The sequence below is a fragment of the Eschscholzia californica genome, unplaced genomic scaffold, assembly GCF_041429995.1.
Source record: "Eschscholzia californica isolate CP2 unplaced genomic scaffold, dmEscCali1.0.p SCAF_1, whole genome shotgun sequence".
In the NCBI taxonomy this organism is placed as follows: Eukaryota; Viridiplantae; Streptophyta; class Magnoliopsida; order Ranunculales; family Papaveraceae; genus Eschscholzia; species Eschscholzia californica.
The window spans coordinates 73421414-73439022 of NW_028238198.1; the positions used below are offsets into that span (position 1 = coordinate 73421414).

The 17609-nt window shown below is 36.0% G+C and overlaps 3 protein-coding genes across 5 annotated transcripts; all 3 read right to left on the reverse strand.

The window, feature by feature from the left end:
- Positions 1–1619: 1619 nt before the first annotated feature.
- On the reverse strand, positions 1620–3805 carry LOC147568999 (glycine-rich RNA-binding protein 4, mitochondrial-like). 2 transcript variants are annotated; one of them, XM_086655448.1, is made up of 5 exons: positions 3540–3805; positions 2454–2631; positions 2303–2371; positions 2092–2198; positions 1620–1998 (listed from the first exon to the last, which is right to left on the reverse strand). In XM_086655448.1, the coding sequence occupies exons 2-5, from the start codon at positions 2590–2592 to the stop codon at positions 1816–1818; spliced, it is 498 nt and encodes a 165-aa protein (XP_086511574.1). In that variant the 5' UTR covers positions 2593–2631; positions 3540–3805; the 3' UTR covers positions 1620–1815. The 2 variants fall into 2 exon arrangements, with proteins under 2 accessions (XP_086511574.1, XP_086511575.1); XM_086655449.1 differs by having other exon boundaries at positions 2454–2610; positions 3540–3599.
- Positions 3806–4525: 720 nt separating this feature from the next.
- Positions 4526–6498, reverse strand: LOC147569000 (GTP cyclohydrolase 1-like). The gene is made up of 2 exons (XM_086671544.1): positions 6238–6498; positions 4526–6084 (listed from the first exon to the last, which is right to left on the reverse strand). The coding sequence occupies exons 1-2, from the start codon at positions 6434–6436 to the stop codon at positions 4826–4828; spliced, it is 1458 nt and encodes a 485-aa protein (XP_086527670.1). The 5' UTR covers positions 6437–6498; the 3' UTR covers positions 4526–4825.
- A 3900-nt stretch (positions 6499–10398) lies between these two features.
- On the reverse strand, positions 10399–17580 carry LOC147569001 (cyclin-C1-1-like). 2 transcript variants are annotated; one of them, XM_086655451.1, is made up of 10 exons: positions 17570–17580; positions 15991–16098; positions 15792–15898; positions 14597–14636; positions 14156–14200; positions 13188–13306; positions 12981–13095; positions 11806–11850; positions 11047–11194; positions 10399–10688 (listed from the first exon to the last, which is right to left on the reverse strand). In XM_086655451.1, exons 2-10 carry the CDS (start codon positions 16020–16022, stop codon positions 10590–10592), a joined length of 750 nt encoding a protein of 249 aa, XP_086511577.1. In that variant the 5' UTR covers positions 16023–16098; positions 17570–17580; the 3' UTR covers positions 10399–10589. The 2 variants fall into 2 exon arrangements, with proteins under 2 accessions (XP_086511577.1, XP_086511576.1); XM_086655450.1 differs by lacking the exon at positions 17570–17580 and having other exon boundaries at positions 15991–16133.
- Between the last annotated feature and the right edge of the window lie 29 nt (positions 17581–17609).

Sequence of the window (17609 nt, forward strand, 5' to 3'; positions counted from 1 at the left end):
CGAAGTGCACGTGCTTTGAATCAACACTCAAAGATGAGTGCATAATAATGAGCTGCTACCTACAACATCTTATAAGAGCATTCCCCCCCTTTATCAAGTATAAAGGGTTAAATTTACAAGAACTTGTGAGAGAGTTTACCTTTAATTGTTTAGTCCCACATCTTTCAGTTCATAAAAAATTGGTAAAGAGTTAAATTTACATATAGGAGAACTCATTCCTCACAACTTGTGAGAGCTCTATTATAGGCCCCACTCTAAGTTTCAATTTTAAACATTGAGTTTTGGTTTTGCAGCCCATGATTGTTGGGCCACATGACCTTAATAACTTCTTTAATTTGTCGGGCACTTCTCGGGTAATATCAACGGACTCGGGTGTGGGCGGGAGGTCGGGTAGGTCTTTTCACCCAAGCCCGCCCACTAAATTCCTTCGGGTTGGGCGGGTACTACACATCATCGGGTGCGGGCATCCACGGGCCTTGTCGGACTCGGGTGACCAAGGCGGGTATCAGGTAATCGGGTATAATTCCCACCCCTACCCTCGACCAACGCAACTGACCAAGAAAAAGTAGAAAATGAGGTGAACAAGTTGGGTTCTGCCAACATCTAGTAGCCCAGTTGGTCAATGCATCTACTCCGCGATACGAAAGTCGCACGTTCGATCTCATGAAAGTGCAAATCCAGAATATTAAACTTGAGTATAAAGTAGTTTATGTAGGTTTTACGTCGTTTTATTTCGTCGGCTATAGACCATTTATTTTCGTCGGATTTTAGACCAGTAATAATTCAGCAGTTATCGTGTTTATCACATCGTATCGATGTAATGCCTTTGTAATGACCATGTAGTCAATATTAAAAAAAAAAAAACTGGGTTCTATTGCTGCCTTATCTCTCTCATCTCCGGCATCATGAAACCCTCATTGATTTGGATTGAACCATAGAAGGATCAAGTTTGGATCCAATTAATAGAGAGATCCCTAGGTTTGACGACAGGGACTAATCTATGGTTCAAGTTTGGATCGAGTTAATACGAGAGTTTCAAACCCTCACACATTCGGGTTGGGTCGAATTAATACAGAGAGTTTCAAACCCTCACAGGTTTGACCACAAGCAAGGTTTGACCACAAGCAAGGTTTGACCACATGCACTTAACTTACCTAGATTGAACTCAATAGAAGGAGGAACAAGGTAATGTTTAATGGCAAGGTCTGCAAAGGTAACTGTTATGTAGAAGCAAAAGCATCTACGCCCGAGCGAAGCCAGCATCTTTTGGTAGGAGTGGTAAAAAGTTTTTACATATTTGTCCACCTTTAAAATTGAAAATGAAATTTTTTTACATATTTGTCCACCTTTAAAATTTTTTACATATTTGTCCTCAAAATTTTTTACATATTTGTCCACCTTTAAAATTGAAAATGAAAAACGAACCACAATATCCAATCACACAAATCTTTTGAAAAAAGAGAAGATAGTCGGGTAAATCAAGAGGTAGAAAGACACCAAAAATGAACCAGATAATTGAGCATTTGAGTAAGATATAATTTTAGGTATCTTAGAGTGGCTTTCCTTTTTGCCTTGTTTGGTTGCAGAAACAACATAATCAAATACTAGCAGATGCCATGTTTATCTGAAAAGCAAGACTTGTATTACAAAGAACTTATGCAATGTAGAATTAGTTTTTATCCGATCCACACAGAGATATAGAGTAGAGAAACTGGAAAGTTTAACAGAACTGAATTTCTGAGTAATACTCGTTTTTAGAGAAATGACTTCCTAAAATGCATACCAAATTGCAGGAGAAAAACAACATGATGTAAATTAGAAGTCGTCATCTCTTCCTCCTCTACCGCCTCCTCCATAACCACCACCACCACCTCCGTAACCACCGCCACCACCTCCGTAACCACCGCCGCCACCTCCGTAACCACCGCCGCCACCAAAACGTGGAGTACTAGGTCTTTCATTTGCATAGCTCACGCGAATACTTCTTCCATCAAGTTCCTTCAACAAAACATGTTTATTTAGCATTCCGAAAAGCATGTTACTGTATAAGCAAAAAAGAAAAAAAGAGAAAAAATTGCTCCAAATTCAGACCTTGCCATCCATGGCAGCTAAAGCTGAGCTTGCACATTCATCAGTGTCGTAGTTAACGAATCCAAATCCTTTTGACCTTCCAGTATCTCTGTCAATAATAACTCTTGCTGCAGATAATATAATTCATTAGTTCAATATGTCACTAAAGTTAATATTAGCACTTTCTGGTTTATGAAATCTGACAAAAAGGATTCTACTTATTGAAACTAACCTTCGTGAACGTCCCCAAAGGCAGAAAATGCATCTTTAAGAGATTGATCATCAGTACCCCATGAAAGACCTGACAAGAACAACTCAATTCAATAAGGTAACAGCTAAATTTACGAAGTTCAAATATAGGCCATCACATATAAGATGCATACCTCCAACAAAAAGCTTTGAACCTGACATGCTCCTAATAGCATTGAACATTGACCCTAGGGCACCAACTTGTGCATTTGGTGCATTGCTTTGGGATATGCTCTGCCTTATCAGGCCTCCAAGCCTACCAGTGAATGCCATCTTGATTGATTCTTTCTACTGTTTAGATGTACCAAGTCACTGAAATAAAAAAGAAAAACACCAGTCAAATCTTTAAAAATTTCAGTGATATGAAAACAAGGGATTAATGCTTTCAAGTCGTCTATTGTATCATGAACAATATGCAATTATGATACTACTCCAACACACGAAACTTCATTCGCCTCCATATTTCAAATATGACAATAAAGGTAATCCAATAAGGTGGTGTTTTTTGTTTTTTTTTCTCATTGTCGAAATTTGAAACAGTTGGGTCAAATGGACCCAAAATCAGCTGAAAGTAGCCATTCCGGCTAGTCAGACAGCACGAGTCGGACAAAAACAAACATTCTGAAATCAGACTATGAGTTGCTTCAGACCTCGAGTTAGATTTCAAAACTGGCTTAAACAAACAACACTGCCTAAACGAAATGTAAATACAAACTTTGATGGCCGAATATCAATAGAAATCTAGGTATGACTTAATATAGGTACAACATACGAACTATTTAGGGTTTATATCTCATGATTCAGTCTAAAAACGATTTGAATCAAAACCATGAGATACAATTTGAATCACGAAATTAAAATACTCACATAACGAATACCATCTAAATTACTTAAATAACATCTAAATGTTTGATCAAAATGAAGATCTCTTAAACCCTAAAAAGTATACCTAACTAAAAAAGGTTTAAGAATTCCAGGATCAACCAAGATATCATAATCGCGTAAGTATGAACAAAAATCAGACAGAAACACAGCGAAAATGAAGAACTTAACCTATAAACATCTAGATAAAACAAAGAATAACAATATGAAAACAAAATGAAAAATCATTGAATGGCATAGAGAGTTGAACGATCTAATGTACATAGAGATGAAGGAATACATATCAAAGAAGATCTAAAGAAAACTAGGGTTTTATGAAAGGGGCTAAGAAATGATACCTTTTTCCACAGTGACTAACTGGAAGAGAAGAACAATGGAGAAATAGTTTAGGGCTTTAAGAAGGAAATGCTTTTTAGAGAGAGAAAGGGTCGGCGGCCACTACCACTTGCTAGGGTTTAAGCCAAGGGGTACTTTAGACTTTTCGATGTTTGCTCTATCACCGACTTCAGATGACAAAATATCGGGATAATTCTATTTGGACACCGAGTGGTGACTAACTATCTGTTGAACCCCAAACATTGTTCAATAAGCTCGTTTAACCCCCTTTTCAAATGTTCTGTTAAGTTAATGTGAAGTGAATAACTTCCATTTCCATTTTTAGCCTTTTCCTTTCCTTTCCCTTCACATATACTCTTTCTTCCTCCTTTTCCTATCCATCCATGGAGATCCTAAAAAAACCAAAAATGTGTCCCTTTTTTTCCTTCACATTTCTCTTTATCTATCCATGGGGTAGATGAAGGAAGAGAGAGAACTAGAGATAGGTTTTGTGAGTGTCGATTTACCGTCCTTTACGGAAGTTCTCCATAAAGGGATGAAGGAAAGAGACATAACCATAGGGACGGGGTCGGGGGTGGGTTGAGGGGTGAAAGAGAGAAAAATAATAGAAAGGAAAGGATGAAAGTAGAAATTTAAGAAATAACTTAAGTTTTTCTAGAAAAATTAGCCCGAGTATATCTCCTACCTTTTATAACTACGCGTCAATAGGGGGTGTAAATGGTAGTCTATCAGATTAGATATGACTACATATATATTGAATCTGATATCTAATGAGCTATCTTGTCGATATCGCGTCCTCTTACCGAATTCGTAATTGATAAGTTTATCGAAATAAAAAATATAATTGATAATAGATAGAACAATTTCATCACAAAGGATCTATTGTTTATAAATGACTAAAAATCACACATTTTAATCTACACCCACAAAGTTAGAAGAATCACTCAATTGGATCTATTCTCACTCAAAAGTTACCAAAGAATAAGCATTTTGATCTATTTTTTCCCCTGCATATGTATAAACATTCAAAAATTACTGATAAGAAGATTAATAGTAACTCTAAAGAACAAATAAATTCTGAAACTAAAGCCCAAAACTTTATCTGAATTCATCTTTGAAATTGTTCATGGGTTACAACTTTAAAACTACAGCTGAAATGAATTACAACAATAACTCAAACCACCTATAAGTTCTCCGCTATAGCGGGCGTACATAAATTTATTTCTATCGACTCGAAGTTCAAAACACTAATAACACATAAAGGGAAGTGATTATAAACTCATCTTCTTCAAGAAGCAGTAGTATTTGAAATGGATTCCAGAAATGTAGCTTTCGCAGTTGAGTCAGTTGAAAATCGACCGAGTGCAGCAGTTGTTACTGTGCTACTTCCAGGTTGCTTGATCCCTCTTGAGATAATACAGAGTTGATTGGCTTCGACGATTACAATCACATCCCCGCCTAAAACTGAAGAAACTGTTTCTGCTATCTGTGTCGATAACCTTTCTTGTGTTTGGAGCTTACAACCACGGAAATGTACAATAGACTGCAACATTGAACGACGCTTAATGGGATCGTCTCCGTTAGAGCTAAAGAACCCAATATGTACCACCCCATGAAATGGCAAGAGATGGTGCTCACATAATGACCAAACAGGTAAGTTTAGCTCAGAGTGAATCTCATATTGATCGGGACTAGAACCATCACCATTTTTGTCTGTGCTAAAGTTCTTACCCGAGCTGAAGCCATTCAGATTCAGATCCATTCCCGAATTATATTTCTTGAAGTGCATTAGCCAATGCACAAATCGTAGAGGGGTATCCACTAGTTCTTTCCTCGAAGGATCTTCACCAAGGGAATGAAGTATCACAGACACCGCATTTGCCATTGCAAGAAGGTCGGGTTCTTTTTCGCAGAGAACTTCATAGCGTGAAGGATTTTTCTGGCTTGTTTGTTCATTTGAGATTGAATCAATAGATTCAGATGGACACCAACATGGGATGATAGAGGGTCGGTTTTTCGCCGCTTTCACATCTATGCCTTTGAACTTCAAAAAAGCAACAAAATTAGCCCAAAAGTCTCCATTTTCGTTTTCGAAAACTCCAGAAGCAGACTTGACAAAAAGTTTTTCCCATCCTTGCATTTCAACTTTAGAAGGATGGAAACATGGGTTAGTCGATTCAACATCAACGTTCGGAGATTGAAGGTGCCAACACTGAAGGACAATTGCGACACCGTGCGGGTTGATCCCATTATGCAAACTCGAACAAATTTCATCAGCTAAATGTTGTGGATTTTGAAGCCTTTTGGCGAAAACATCTGAAACCTTACAGAGTTTGCTAAAGCCCACGATCCGTTCTTCTGACGGGACATAACCTACATGACATTGAACCTGAAAAGGGAGCAAACAAGATTCACAGAGCGAGAAGAGGTTAAGATCTCGAACGACAATAAGCCCACCAGCACCTCCTCCTTGCCCATCTGAACTATCTAAACCAGCTTCTGAAAACAAACCACCTTGAATGATATCATTCACCATTTGTTGGTAACCTACAAATAACATAAAATTGATTTTTTCAAAACCAAATCTACCATTTAGATATGACTTATGAGTACAATAATATTTGATTTGATAATCTACCATTTAGCCCTGTAAGAAAGAGAGATCAAATGAATGAAAAAGAAGAGGGGGAGAGGAAGTACCTATGGTTGCTTTTATGAAGGATTTAGCGACACGAAGTGATGTTTTCTCTAGACCTTCTCTGTTGGCATCCTCACCCAATCCTTGCAACAAGACCTTGACAGCTTCTTTAATGGCGGAAATATTCTTCGAATATCCATCTTCTTTCTCAGAACATTTCTCAAGTTCTGCATCAATACGCTTCTCATTCAAAGTGCCCATTGAAATCCAAAAACAACACAAACCCACTCACTAATAGTCAGAGCTTAGAAAACTCAATTCACACCTTAAAAATGAGATTTGGAGAGGTTTATAAGGTACTCAGTTTGAAGAACAAATGCATGAATCATATTAAGCCAAGAAAGGAATAGCTTGAATAATTAGAAGTTTCTTTAAAAATGTGATTTTTTTTTGTTTTAAGTTGTTTCCACTTTTGACATGTAAGAATTCAACTCACCTCCCAATACTAATACTTGTAAGGGAAAAAACTATAAGAGTCATATAGTCTTTCCACTTTTAACATGTACAAGTTAAATTCTATTGTCCATTCGGATATTTGTAAGAGAAAGAATATGTGTGTGTTTCGTGTTTTTATCACTTTTAACATGTAAAATTCAACGCAATAACTAATTCTAATATTTGTAATGGAATGAACTTATAGGTGTCCAGTGCTCTTTCTACTTTTAACGCGTTACCGTCCAACCAAAATGAACTTCACAAATTCTTCCTATTTTTAACAAATTAAACTTTAATTCCATAAGAAGAAATGTAGGGATGCCTATATTTTAGAAATAATGTGTCTCATTCCTATTTCAATTTAACATTCTCACATATTAAATTTAATTTCAAATAGTTTTCTTTTTCTTTTTGTTGCAATAGATATTAGTTAAACATTACAAAAAATCATAATACGGTATCATGCACAAATGTCTATTAGTGCTTAATTTGATTAGATCAACATCCGTCTCAATGAATACTTGATTTTCTATAGGAACAAAATAAGACAAATCATGACTAAAACCAAGTATGAGAACTCTAAGTAAAAAATAGTTAACCATTCTTGATTTATTTGCTCGTGGCATCAACCTCAGCGACACATAGACATCTATATAATAAAACAGAAAAGAAAAACGCTGACTAAGACAAACATCATTTTTTAATAAAGGATATTATTTAGAAGTCCTTTCCAAAATTTAAAATATAGTCATTCTTAGACATAAAATAACCTATTTAAGATAAAAAAAAAATAACTATGTCCTTCTTAGAAATAAAATAACTAATTTAAGAAAAAAAGAAACAAAAGAAATTACAAGAGTTTAAAAAAGAAATTGAAATCTATATAATAAAACAGAAAAGAAAAACGCTAACTGAGACAAAAATCCTTTTTTAACAAAGGATATTATCTAGAAGTCCTTTCCAAAATTTAAAATATAGTCATTCTTAGACATAAAATAACCTATTTAAGAAAAAAATAACTATGTCATTCTTAGAAATAAAATAACTAATTTAAGAAAAAAAGGAAATAATAGAAATTACATAGTTATTTTTTTCTTAAATAGGTTAAGATTCCAGAATATAGAAATAACTATGTCATTCTTAAATAGAAATTATTGAAATCTCTTTTTCTTTCTCTCATTAAAATAACTAATTTAAGAAAAAAAAAATAATTAGTAAAATACCAAAAGTTAAGATTCCAGAATATAGAAATAATAAATATGGAATGTCGGGTAGTATGTTTGGAGATAGCGACTAGAGCAGTACTATGGGGCACCCATGGAAGCACTGGATTAAAATTTCGTCAGATTGATACAACAATTCGTGCTCTAAGGCACACAATATACCCTAGTCTAGTACTATAATAGAAACTTAAATACAACTGCAGCTTGGAAAGGTCTAAACACGAATGCCAAAAGTCGAGCTTACAATGAGAAGTCAGAAATTTGATGACCTGACAGTAAAAAGCACCACGGCCTAGTGGTGGCCAACGGGCCGTGCCGACACGGAAACGGACCGGCACGACCCGTTTATTTGAGGACACGGAACGGCACGGAACGGTCCGTTCCGTGCCGTGCCGACCCGTCACGGGTCTGGCGTGCCGTGTCGGGGCTGGGATTTTAGAGCCCCAGACCCGTTAAACACGGCCCATTAGACACGCAGGAACGACACGGAACGGATCGTACACGGCACGACCCATGGGCACGGAACGACACGGAACGGAAACGGCAACAACGACACGCTAGCAACGGCCCAATTTAGTTATTTGAATTTAACAAAAGAGGTTTTACTTTATTTTTTTTACTTAGATTTTTTTTTTTGAAACAAACTAAAACTTTTTTTCAAAAAAATAAACAAATAAAGTGGTAAAGATAGTCCCACACCTAAACCACAAAATATAAAGTAAATGTGGAGAGTGTATAAATAAGCAAAGATATGACATAGACTCTAAAGTTTTTGTACATCACAATTTTTTACTTGAAAAAAAATGTATATTTCTTTTATTACTTTTTTTTGACAAGTAAAAAAATATTTATGAATGGGTCGGAGCCACGGAAGCGACTACGGGAACGCCACGGAACGGCCACGGGAACGACTACGAAAACGCCACGGAACGGCCACGGAAACGGCCAGAAACGCAACGGAAACGCCACGGGAACGGGTGGGCCGTTCCCATGGGCCGTTTCTGTGCCCAGACCTTTGTGGTCTGGGCACGGCACGGAACGGCACGGCTCAAGCCGTGCCTGGCGTGGCCGTGGCGTGTCTGACACGCCACGGCTGCCAAACGGGCCGTGCCGGCACGACACGGCCCGTTGGCCACCACTACCACGGCCCAAAGAAAAATCTCCGGAGCATAAAGAATTAGTCAATAAAAATTAATTTAGAGGGCATGTTCATCTTTTAATCCAAAAATTTACTTGATCAAACATTGCACCTTAATCTTCATTTTTTTTCTCTCTCTCTCTCTCCCTTTCTCTTTCTCTCTCACTATCTATGTCTCTCTCTCACTGACTATCTCTTTGTCGTTCTCATTCTCATCTCTCTCGTTGTAGACATCTCTCTTTGTAGATTAGTTGCTCCTTTTCTTTTTCTCTCTCGTAGTCTTTATCTCTCTTTCTCGCTAGTCTTTATCTCTCTCTCGCAGTCTTTATCTCGCCCTCTCTCTTTTGCGGTATGTATAGATCTATCTGTGGAGATCACAGAGTTCGTGACCACAAAAAGTTTTGCAGCCACGAAATGTTTTTAGCCACGAAATGGTCAGGGCCACAAAACGTTTTGTGGTCACAATATTTCGGGACCGCGAAATCCTCGAAGGTTTCGCCAAAAACCCTCCTCGAGGTCCGGTTATGGCGAAGGGAACACTTCCCTTCACCGGAACAGTGTTTGTGTGTGTTTGACATAGTGAAAAACAATGAGAGGTCAGTCAAGAAACAATGAGAGATCGAGAGAGAAAAACAATGAGAGATCGAGAGAGATAGACAATGAGAGCAATAGAGAGAGATAGATAATGAGAGAGAAACAATGAGAGATCGAGATACATAGATAATGAGAGCAATAGAGAGAGAGGGAGAGACCGAGATAGATGGTCACAATAAATGAGAGATGAGACAGAAGAAGAGGCAATGGTGGTCAAAATGGTGATGGAGGGAAGTTCTGGTGGTGATGGTGATAGAGAAGGTGAAGATTAGGGAGCAATGTTTGATCAAGTTATGTTTTGGGTTAAAAATTAATATTCCCCGGAGAATGTACAGAAAAACATTGATTCCCTTAAGAACTTATTCTCCGGAGATTATTCTTTATTCCCCAAAGCCGCGGCAAAAAAAAAACCAAGGAACTGAAATCAGATGCCTGTTAAATCCTATTTTTTCTTATCTCACTTTGGACGTCTTCATCTAAATAGACCATAAAATAAGTTTTGTCAAATGCCACTCCATAAATGGAGCAACAAATTAACTTGCCATCCTTGAAGCATCAGAATGAAAAATCTTTGAGTAGTCAGTAATAGACCCAAAGACACCTGCTTCGCTAGTCGAGTCCAAAGTCAGTTCGAGTCTCTCGACAACTTTCCCCATTTCCCGACAAATTTCTGTCAGTCAACGGGTACGAAGGAAAAAAGAAAACAAAACCCCCAAAACAGTTGAAGATATAGGGGAGATAAAGAAGCAGGACTTGAGAGGCTGTACCAGTAATACAGGAGAAAAAGTACTCACTTATCATAATAACTTGCAAGTTTTTGGCATTAAACAAGTCATGCCAAAAATTATCAGTTCTCATACACACAAACGTATTTGAAACCTCCCTCAGAATTTTCTTGTACTTGGTTATAGGAGAACAATATGTCACATTACTGACTGGTCTGAGTCCTTCAGTCAAAATATTATCACGGTTTTAACTTGTTAAGAATTGCGTTGATCCTTTCCTCTGGTAGAGGTTTGTGATTATCATAGAAGTCTAGAATCTCCATCGATATGTTCTTTACCTGTAAAATCAAAGACATAAATAAGTTCACAAACTAAATGAATCTTAAGAACATATATAGTTGAATAATTCAATCAGAAAATATTAACACGATCATTATTAGATTTACTATTTCATTCAACCAGAAATTGGGCCGAATACCCTATGCAAACTTGTGCAAACCGAGCAGAATTTAGAGCAGAATTTTGAAAATATTCCCTAACTAAAATCTTGATATCATTAAACCTGGTTAACTTTTTGACACAGATAGGTCATTGACATGATTCATAAAAGCACCGTTTATTTTTCAACAGATATTCTCGACTTTAAGAGATGCTAAATATGTGAATAGAAAATTTTATTCAAAAAAAAATACTTACAACGTTCATATCAACACGGAGCTCTTCAAACCATGCTATGGTGTCTCTATCTTTGAGAACACTTGCAATATATATGCAAGCTAATGCGATCATATACGGAGGGTAGATGAGAATGAGATCCATCTTATATGTATCATTTACAAGACCCCTGTATGGTACAAAATGCCTTGTCAGATTCAACATAATTTTTCTGAATTGAATGTAAATTGCATATACAATAAGAGTCTTCAGAATCTTGTTGACTTGTGGGTAAGGTGAGTCAAAAGCTAAGTAGTTCGGATCCGCCGATACACTCCAGTAACTAGTGGATCCGATTTGGTTGTAGCCTGACCCTACCCGATCCCGAGTCCCCTAGTTAGTTTTGAATCAAAAGTTAGATTTTTAGAATTTCAGTACAGCGCATGTGCAAAAGAACCAATGTTTGAAAATACGTTTTTACGTCTCAAGGCGGTTTGCTCTCAAAAGGCGATGCCGCGCCTGGAGGCGTAGACCTCAATACCTCATTGTGTAATAAACTATTTTTTTTATTTTGAGGGAAATAATATCAATTATGTCAAAACATGCCATAGTTTTTATACTTTACTACCGTAATATGAAGTCCTAAGTGATTAATAAACAAAATACTAATATATTTGTGTTCCCCAACAACTAAAAATAACAGGGGATTTCATATGCAACATTTTAGTCTTGAGTTCAAATATGTACGCATCGAGGCATCAGGTGACTTCATCAATTTATTAATTACCCAACAATTCTTACCACGACAGATGAGTTAGATCCGTCATGCCCGCGTCCTGAAGTAACCTATCAGACAAAAACAACTAAGTGATGAAAATTTAACAAATTGTTCCGTTTGAGAACAAAATAAAGCAACTATTAACACAAAAATAAAGCGACTGAGATTGCTAAAATATGTGGAGCCCAAAGTTTAAATATTAAATGTAGCCAAGCAAATGATTTACGTTATGTATTCTATGAATGGTGGTACTTCTTCTAGGAATCATGATGCATCAGCAGAGATATGAAACCTAATAAAAAAACCGACAGGATTTTAACACTTCATTAACTAGGAACTAAAACTATCCAAGTATCTAGATAATGTAGCATGGAGTCATGGAAACCTATACAGGAAGCCTTATCCGATAACATTAGGAGGTCGAAGACATCGACTGTAATCAGAGATATATGCCCATACACATATTTTTCTTGTCTTCGTCATTAGGTAAATTGATTTTTGATTACAGTTTTACCATGGGACCAATGCTTGTGACATTATAATATTATATACCTGTTTAACATGGCTATTTCTATCAATATCAGAAGTATAAGACGTTGATATGAGATATCACAAACAGCAAGTGGATTCAATGCCAAAATGGGGACACATTGGTACAATCATATTTTTTTCTCAAGGTCTCTTACATTTACTTACAAATTATTTTTTGGGGATCAACCAAAAGATGGTATCAATATCAGAAGTATAAAACGATGATATGAGATATCAGATACAGCCTTAAGGTTGTTGTTTGTGAAAGATACAATTATGTCATGGGAAGATTTCTTCCCATGTACTCCGTTCTCTAAGTGTGCTCAAGGGGGGCGCCCCCTTGACCCCTATGAATTTCATTTCATTGAATTTACGGCTCTCAAATCAAAATCAAAGGCTCCTTGAGACCTTACTAATATAGGCGTTAGCATACCCTTTCTTGGTCCTTCTGGTCTTTCTTCAAACACAAAACCAGACCATGTATGCAGTTATAAAATACAGTCAAACATATATATGATACCCATGTATGCAGTTATAAAATACAGTCAAACATATCTATATCTATATGTATACGTATATATCTAATACCCAAAATAAGATGCAAATTACAATTTTAAATCATGATAAAGAGATAGAAGAGTTATGCTTAAAGATAAGAAAATCTTACTGGGACAGTGGATGGTAAGGATGGTAAATCACCAAATAATAATTAAGAGCGTCTAGAATCTTCATTTCCATTTCAAGTATATCTTTGATTTCAAATAAATACTTCTCATCCTTACCTGTAACCCAGAGAGAAAATGACATCATAACAAGAACAGTATATATCACATCGAAGAAGAGTACCAACTGAGGTGCACCAACAAGTAATTACATTGTTTTTTAATGTAAAACACAAGGAGTCTAGCTTGGACAGTGCTCTCTTCTGCTTTTGAAGCTAAATACAAGCATGATGGAGCAACTAGACGTGGATCAAATTCTGACACACTCTTTCTGAAAAAACAACGAACTTGTTATAAAACTCACCCTACAAACTGTATTCGGATTATATGCTCGTAAAACTGAACTTGAGATAATATATTCATCAAAATCCAGCAGATATTATACAAATAAAAGAAGATGGAAATGCAAATCCCAAGAAGCGGTTGTGTGCCACAACTACAGAAAGTTAACTACACGAGCTTCATCATTTATGACACAACTTGTAAAATTCTATCAGCAATCCTACATAAAAGATTGTCCTGACAGTATTTCTATGCCAATGACTTTTGCAGCATACCTTATGAGATATAGCGGCCTTGGAGGTCTCATTTTAACACTTCAACTTTTTTTTTTTTTGAGAATTTACTTTTGTAAGTTTTGAGAGGTCTACTTTTGTCTTTTGGTTCATACCACTTTGTACAAGTACTCCCACAGTCCCACATACTAAATTGCCCTTCCCCATTTATATAACGATCCAACATATGGAGAATTACTCTCCACCACTAATGAACAAAATTAAGGGTTTTTTAATAACATCTAAGTGTCACGAGAACCCTCGTCAATACATTCTAACCCGTTCCTTAGAGAAAGTATGTCTGGGTTTGTGCTACATTGGCAATAAAATAATAAACTTCTCATTGTTGTACCAAACATTTTTTTGAACAAGACGAATATGATAAACTTATATATATTAACTATCTTAATGGTGGAAGCAAGTATATATATATATATATATATATATATATATATATATATATATATATATATATATATATATATGGACTAGGAGTGTATAAATGATTATATATATATATATATATATATATATATATATATGTACATTCTAAGTTTGAAATATACCTTGTGTATACACGTCTCATGTAAGCAACTGCAGTAGCTATCACCCTGAAAATCCAGAAGTGCATTAGAGAATATACACTGAAGTTCATCCAATGAACAGGTTACAGATGGATATTACCCTAAAGAAGTTAAAAAATGCAAAAGAGATGCAATGGCATTGTTTTCAAGTATGAATCCAAAACATATTAAGAACTACATAACTATTTCCACTAATTTATAGCACAAATATCTCATCGATAAGAATTAGTGATCTCCAGTTTTCTTTTCGGAAGCGAAGGTATATGACTACATAGAACTGCAAAAGTAAATGAAGAACTAGAAGCACTGGACACTATAGTTTCCCTCCTTGCTCTACTAACCTAAACAGTTTCTGCAACATGATAGAGTGAGCAGCAAAATTGCAAGTTACAGTAGTAAGTTGTAACAGAAAGTGGTTCATACCTTTGCCTCACTTTAACCAACTGAGCCAGCTTCCAAATATCTGAAACAATTATTTAAAATGTATAAACCTCAAAAAGGAGAATTTGTCGAAGGAAGCAGTCAGCAATGGCATTACGAGTAAAACGTATTAGAAAGTCATAGTGTTAAGTATTAACAACATATATGGGTCCACTTGTGGCACCTAGTCCACAAAATCTTTAAAACTTGAGGATGTGATTCAACAAAAGCGTTTTAGGGTGCAACAACACGCATCTTAAGCTACCACAAGCAGATCATCTAAATATAATCCATTTGTACATGTAAATCTGATTCATTATAATATTTTTTGGTTCTTGTAGAGTCCAAGCTTTAGAAATTAAGCTGGATTGGAGATGAATTCCGAAGTTGACACTCATTCTAGATCATTTCATTCTAATTTTTCGGGACGTCAATTAATGGGGGTCCCAGCTCTTGCTATAGCAGGTCCAAGAAAACTTCGCTTGCTCGCGCAGGAAAAATTTGGTCCTATTAGACAGGCTTAAAGAAAAATTGCAAAACTTTATATCGGATTTTGAAGACGGATCCTGTCCTCCGTTAAAGTTGCTCACACCATGTCAGAAACCTTCTTCTTATTAATCTGAAAGACATAGATGTTACTCGCCTAATAAAATCTGGCCCTAAGACAAGCACTATGAAGAAACAAACACCCGCTAAGACAAATATTTGGAGAAAGGATCTGGCTGTGGAGCTTAATAATCGATAATGCAATCTAAAAATCATTAACCGAAATCCCAGTTTTAATGTAAGATTGGAGAATTTCGAAAAAACTACAATGTCCAAGGAAAGGAGATGAGAAGTATACAATAAGAAAACCCTAACAATCTTAACCCTATTAGTTCACAACCCTAATGCATTATCAATCATTAGAGAAACCCATACGAGAAAAACTTCAAATACAATACAAAATTTTACAAAACAAGTTGCACAAAGTAAGATGAACCAATTAAGGGATAAAATACATAGGCACACAGAATGAGAAATGGGTAAAAATATACATAAAACTTCAAATAAATCTGTGAAGTAAAATTGCAAATAAGATAACTTTATGAGAAAATAAATGGAACCCAGATTGGAAAACTCCCTAATATACAATCAATTTATACATATCATGAGATTGGATTGAATAGAAAGAAGAAAAATTTAAAGAGGAACTTACAATTGGCCATATGCATCTTAATGTACTTAAATTCTTCAACAGTTAAACCCCTCTCTTTATCAGGAGAATGCACAATATCCACTTCTTCCTGATCCATAAGCTGTTTCCTACCCACAAAGAAAAAACACAAAACAATCAATCTAGAAATCAGAAAAAATTAATAGGGGAACTTTTAAAAAATACATAAAATGAAAAATACAAGTGGGAGGAATTCCAGAAGTTGGCTGCCATTATTTTGCTTTAAAGAGAGAGAGGGAGAGAGGGTAGAGGGGAGGGAGATTGTGCAAGAACAAGTGAGTGAGAGAAACTGAAACAATTTGGAGTTGAGAACCAAAATTGAATATATTAGTCAGGTTTTAATACTAACAAAGCTAGGTGAACCGGAATCTGAACTACTGGTTCCTTGCAGGTAAGTTCTAGACACGCCTCTATGGATTGATAAAGGCGCCCCCACTCCAAATGCCTTCTCTTTTAGAAATTTTAGGAACCCCCCTATAGAAATTTCCCTCTTTACTTGATCCATTCACTTGGATCGAGTATTTGCTAGTTCCACAACAAAAACAAAAAGTCTTTGCTAGATCTAACCCACTTCCGGGCCCTCTCCCACAAAAAGACGAGTGAGAGAGAATAAGATAAAGGTGATTGAAAGAGAGAGATGAAAACACAGGAGGCGGACACCTGTTGTGTTCCAGCTCGGTGTCCATACCATCCAAAATGCAAGAGGTTGTAGTTTTGATTCTAGAAAGACTTGAATTTATATTTTCTATTCTATGTAATTTATAGGTAAAAACAAAGTTCTAAGTAATTATTATGATTTTCGTTACTCGTTATCAAATATCTCATGTTTCAGTTTCTGTTGAAGTTTATGTGCTTTATTATTTCATCTCATTGATATATCTAGTTATATGATGAAACATTCTCATGCAATATAGAAGGTAATAATAAAAACATAAAGAGGGAAAACTCGAAACTCTTATATTTATCTCCTTTTCTCATTGTTTGCCAAAAAGATGGGGTAAATTACAAGGGATTGCCAACATTTAAAACCTAGCTTAAGATGTCTGGTAGGCTAAAATATTTTATTGTAAATACATTTTTATATAATTTTTGTACCTCAAAAGTATATAATCCCCCGTTGCACACTTTAATGTCGATATACTTATACATTTGTGAATTTATACATGTAAAGAGTTGAAGTAATCGAATACTAATCTTATTAGTTAGGTAAAACCAAAAGTATCATTACAAAGAAGGTGAAGTTCTTATATAGTCTTTAGAGAGAGAAAACGATTAAACAGTAACTACCATTAACTAACTAATGGAATAGTTAGTTTAGGATTATAGCCTGGATAACAGCACCCTAACCCGAGTGCCCTTGTATCAATATAAGTGTGCCTGCAACTATAATCGAGAGTGCCTCTATCGTAGTGGTAGTTATGACAGTTGACTTCATCTTCTCCAACTCTTCTATCTAGCTGAACCTCCTTCTTATCCTTCATCTCTCACAGCCCCCCTCAAACTAATGGTTCGAAGGCTGGAAGAACCATGAGTTTGCTACGAATGAAATCGAATTGAGAGGAGAGAATACCCTTTGTAAAAATATCAGCCAAGTTAGCTTCAGACGCAACAAATTGAATTTCCAAAGTGGAATTCATAACCAAATCTCGAATGAAATGGTAATCAATCTCAATGTGTTTGGTTCTAGCATGGAAGACAGGATTTGAAGCAAGATATTTAGCCCCCAAATTGTCACAGGAAAGTCGAAAAGGAACAGAAACTGAAACCCCAAGTTCCTCAAGAAGATAAGACATCCATAAG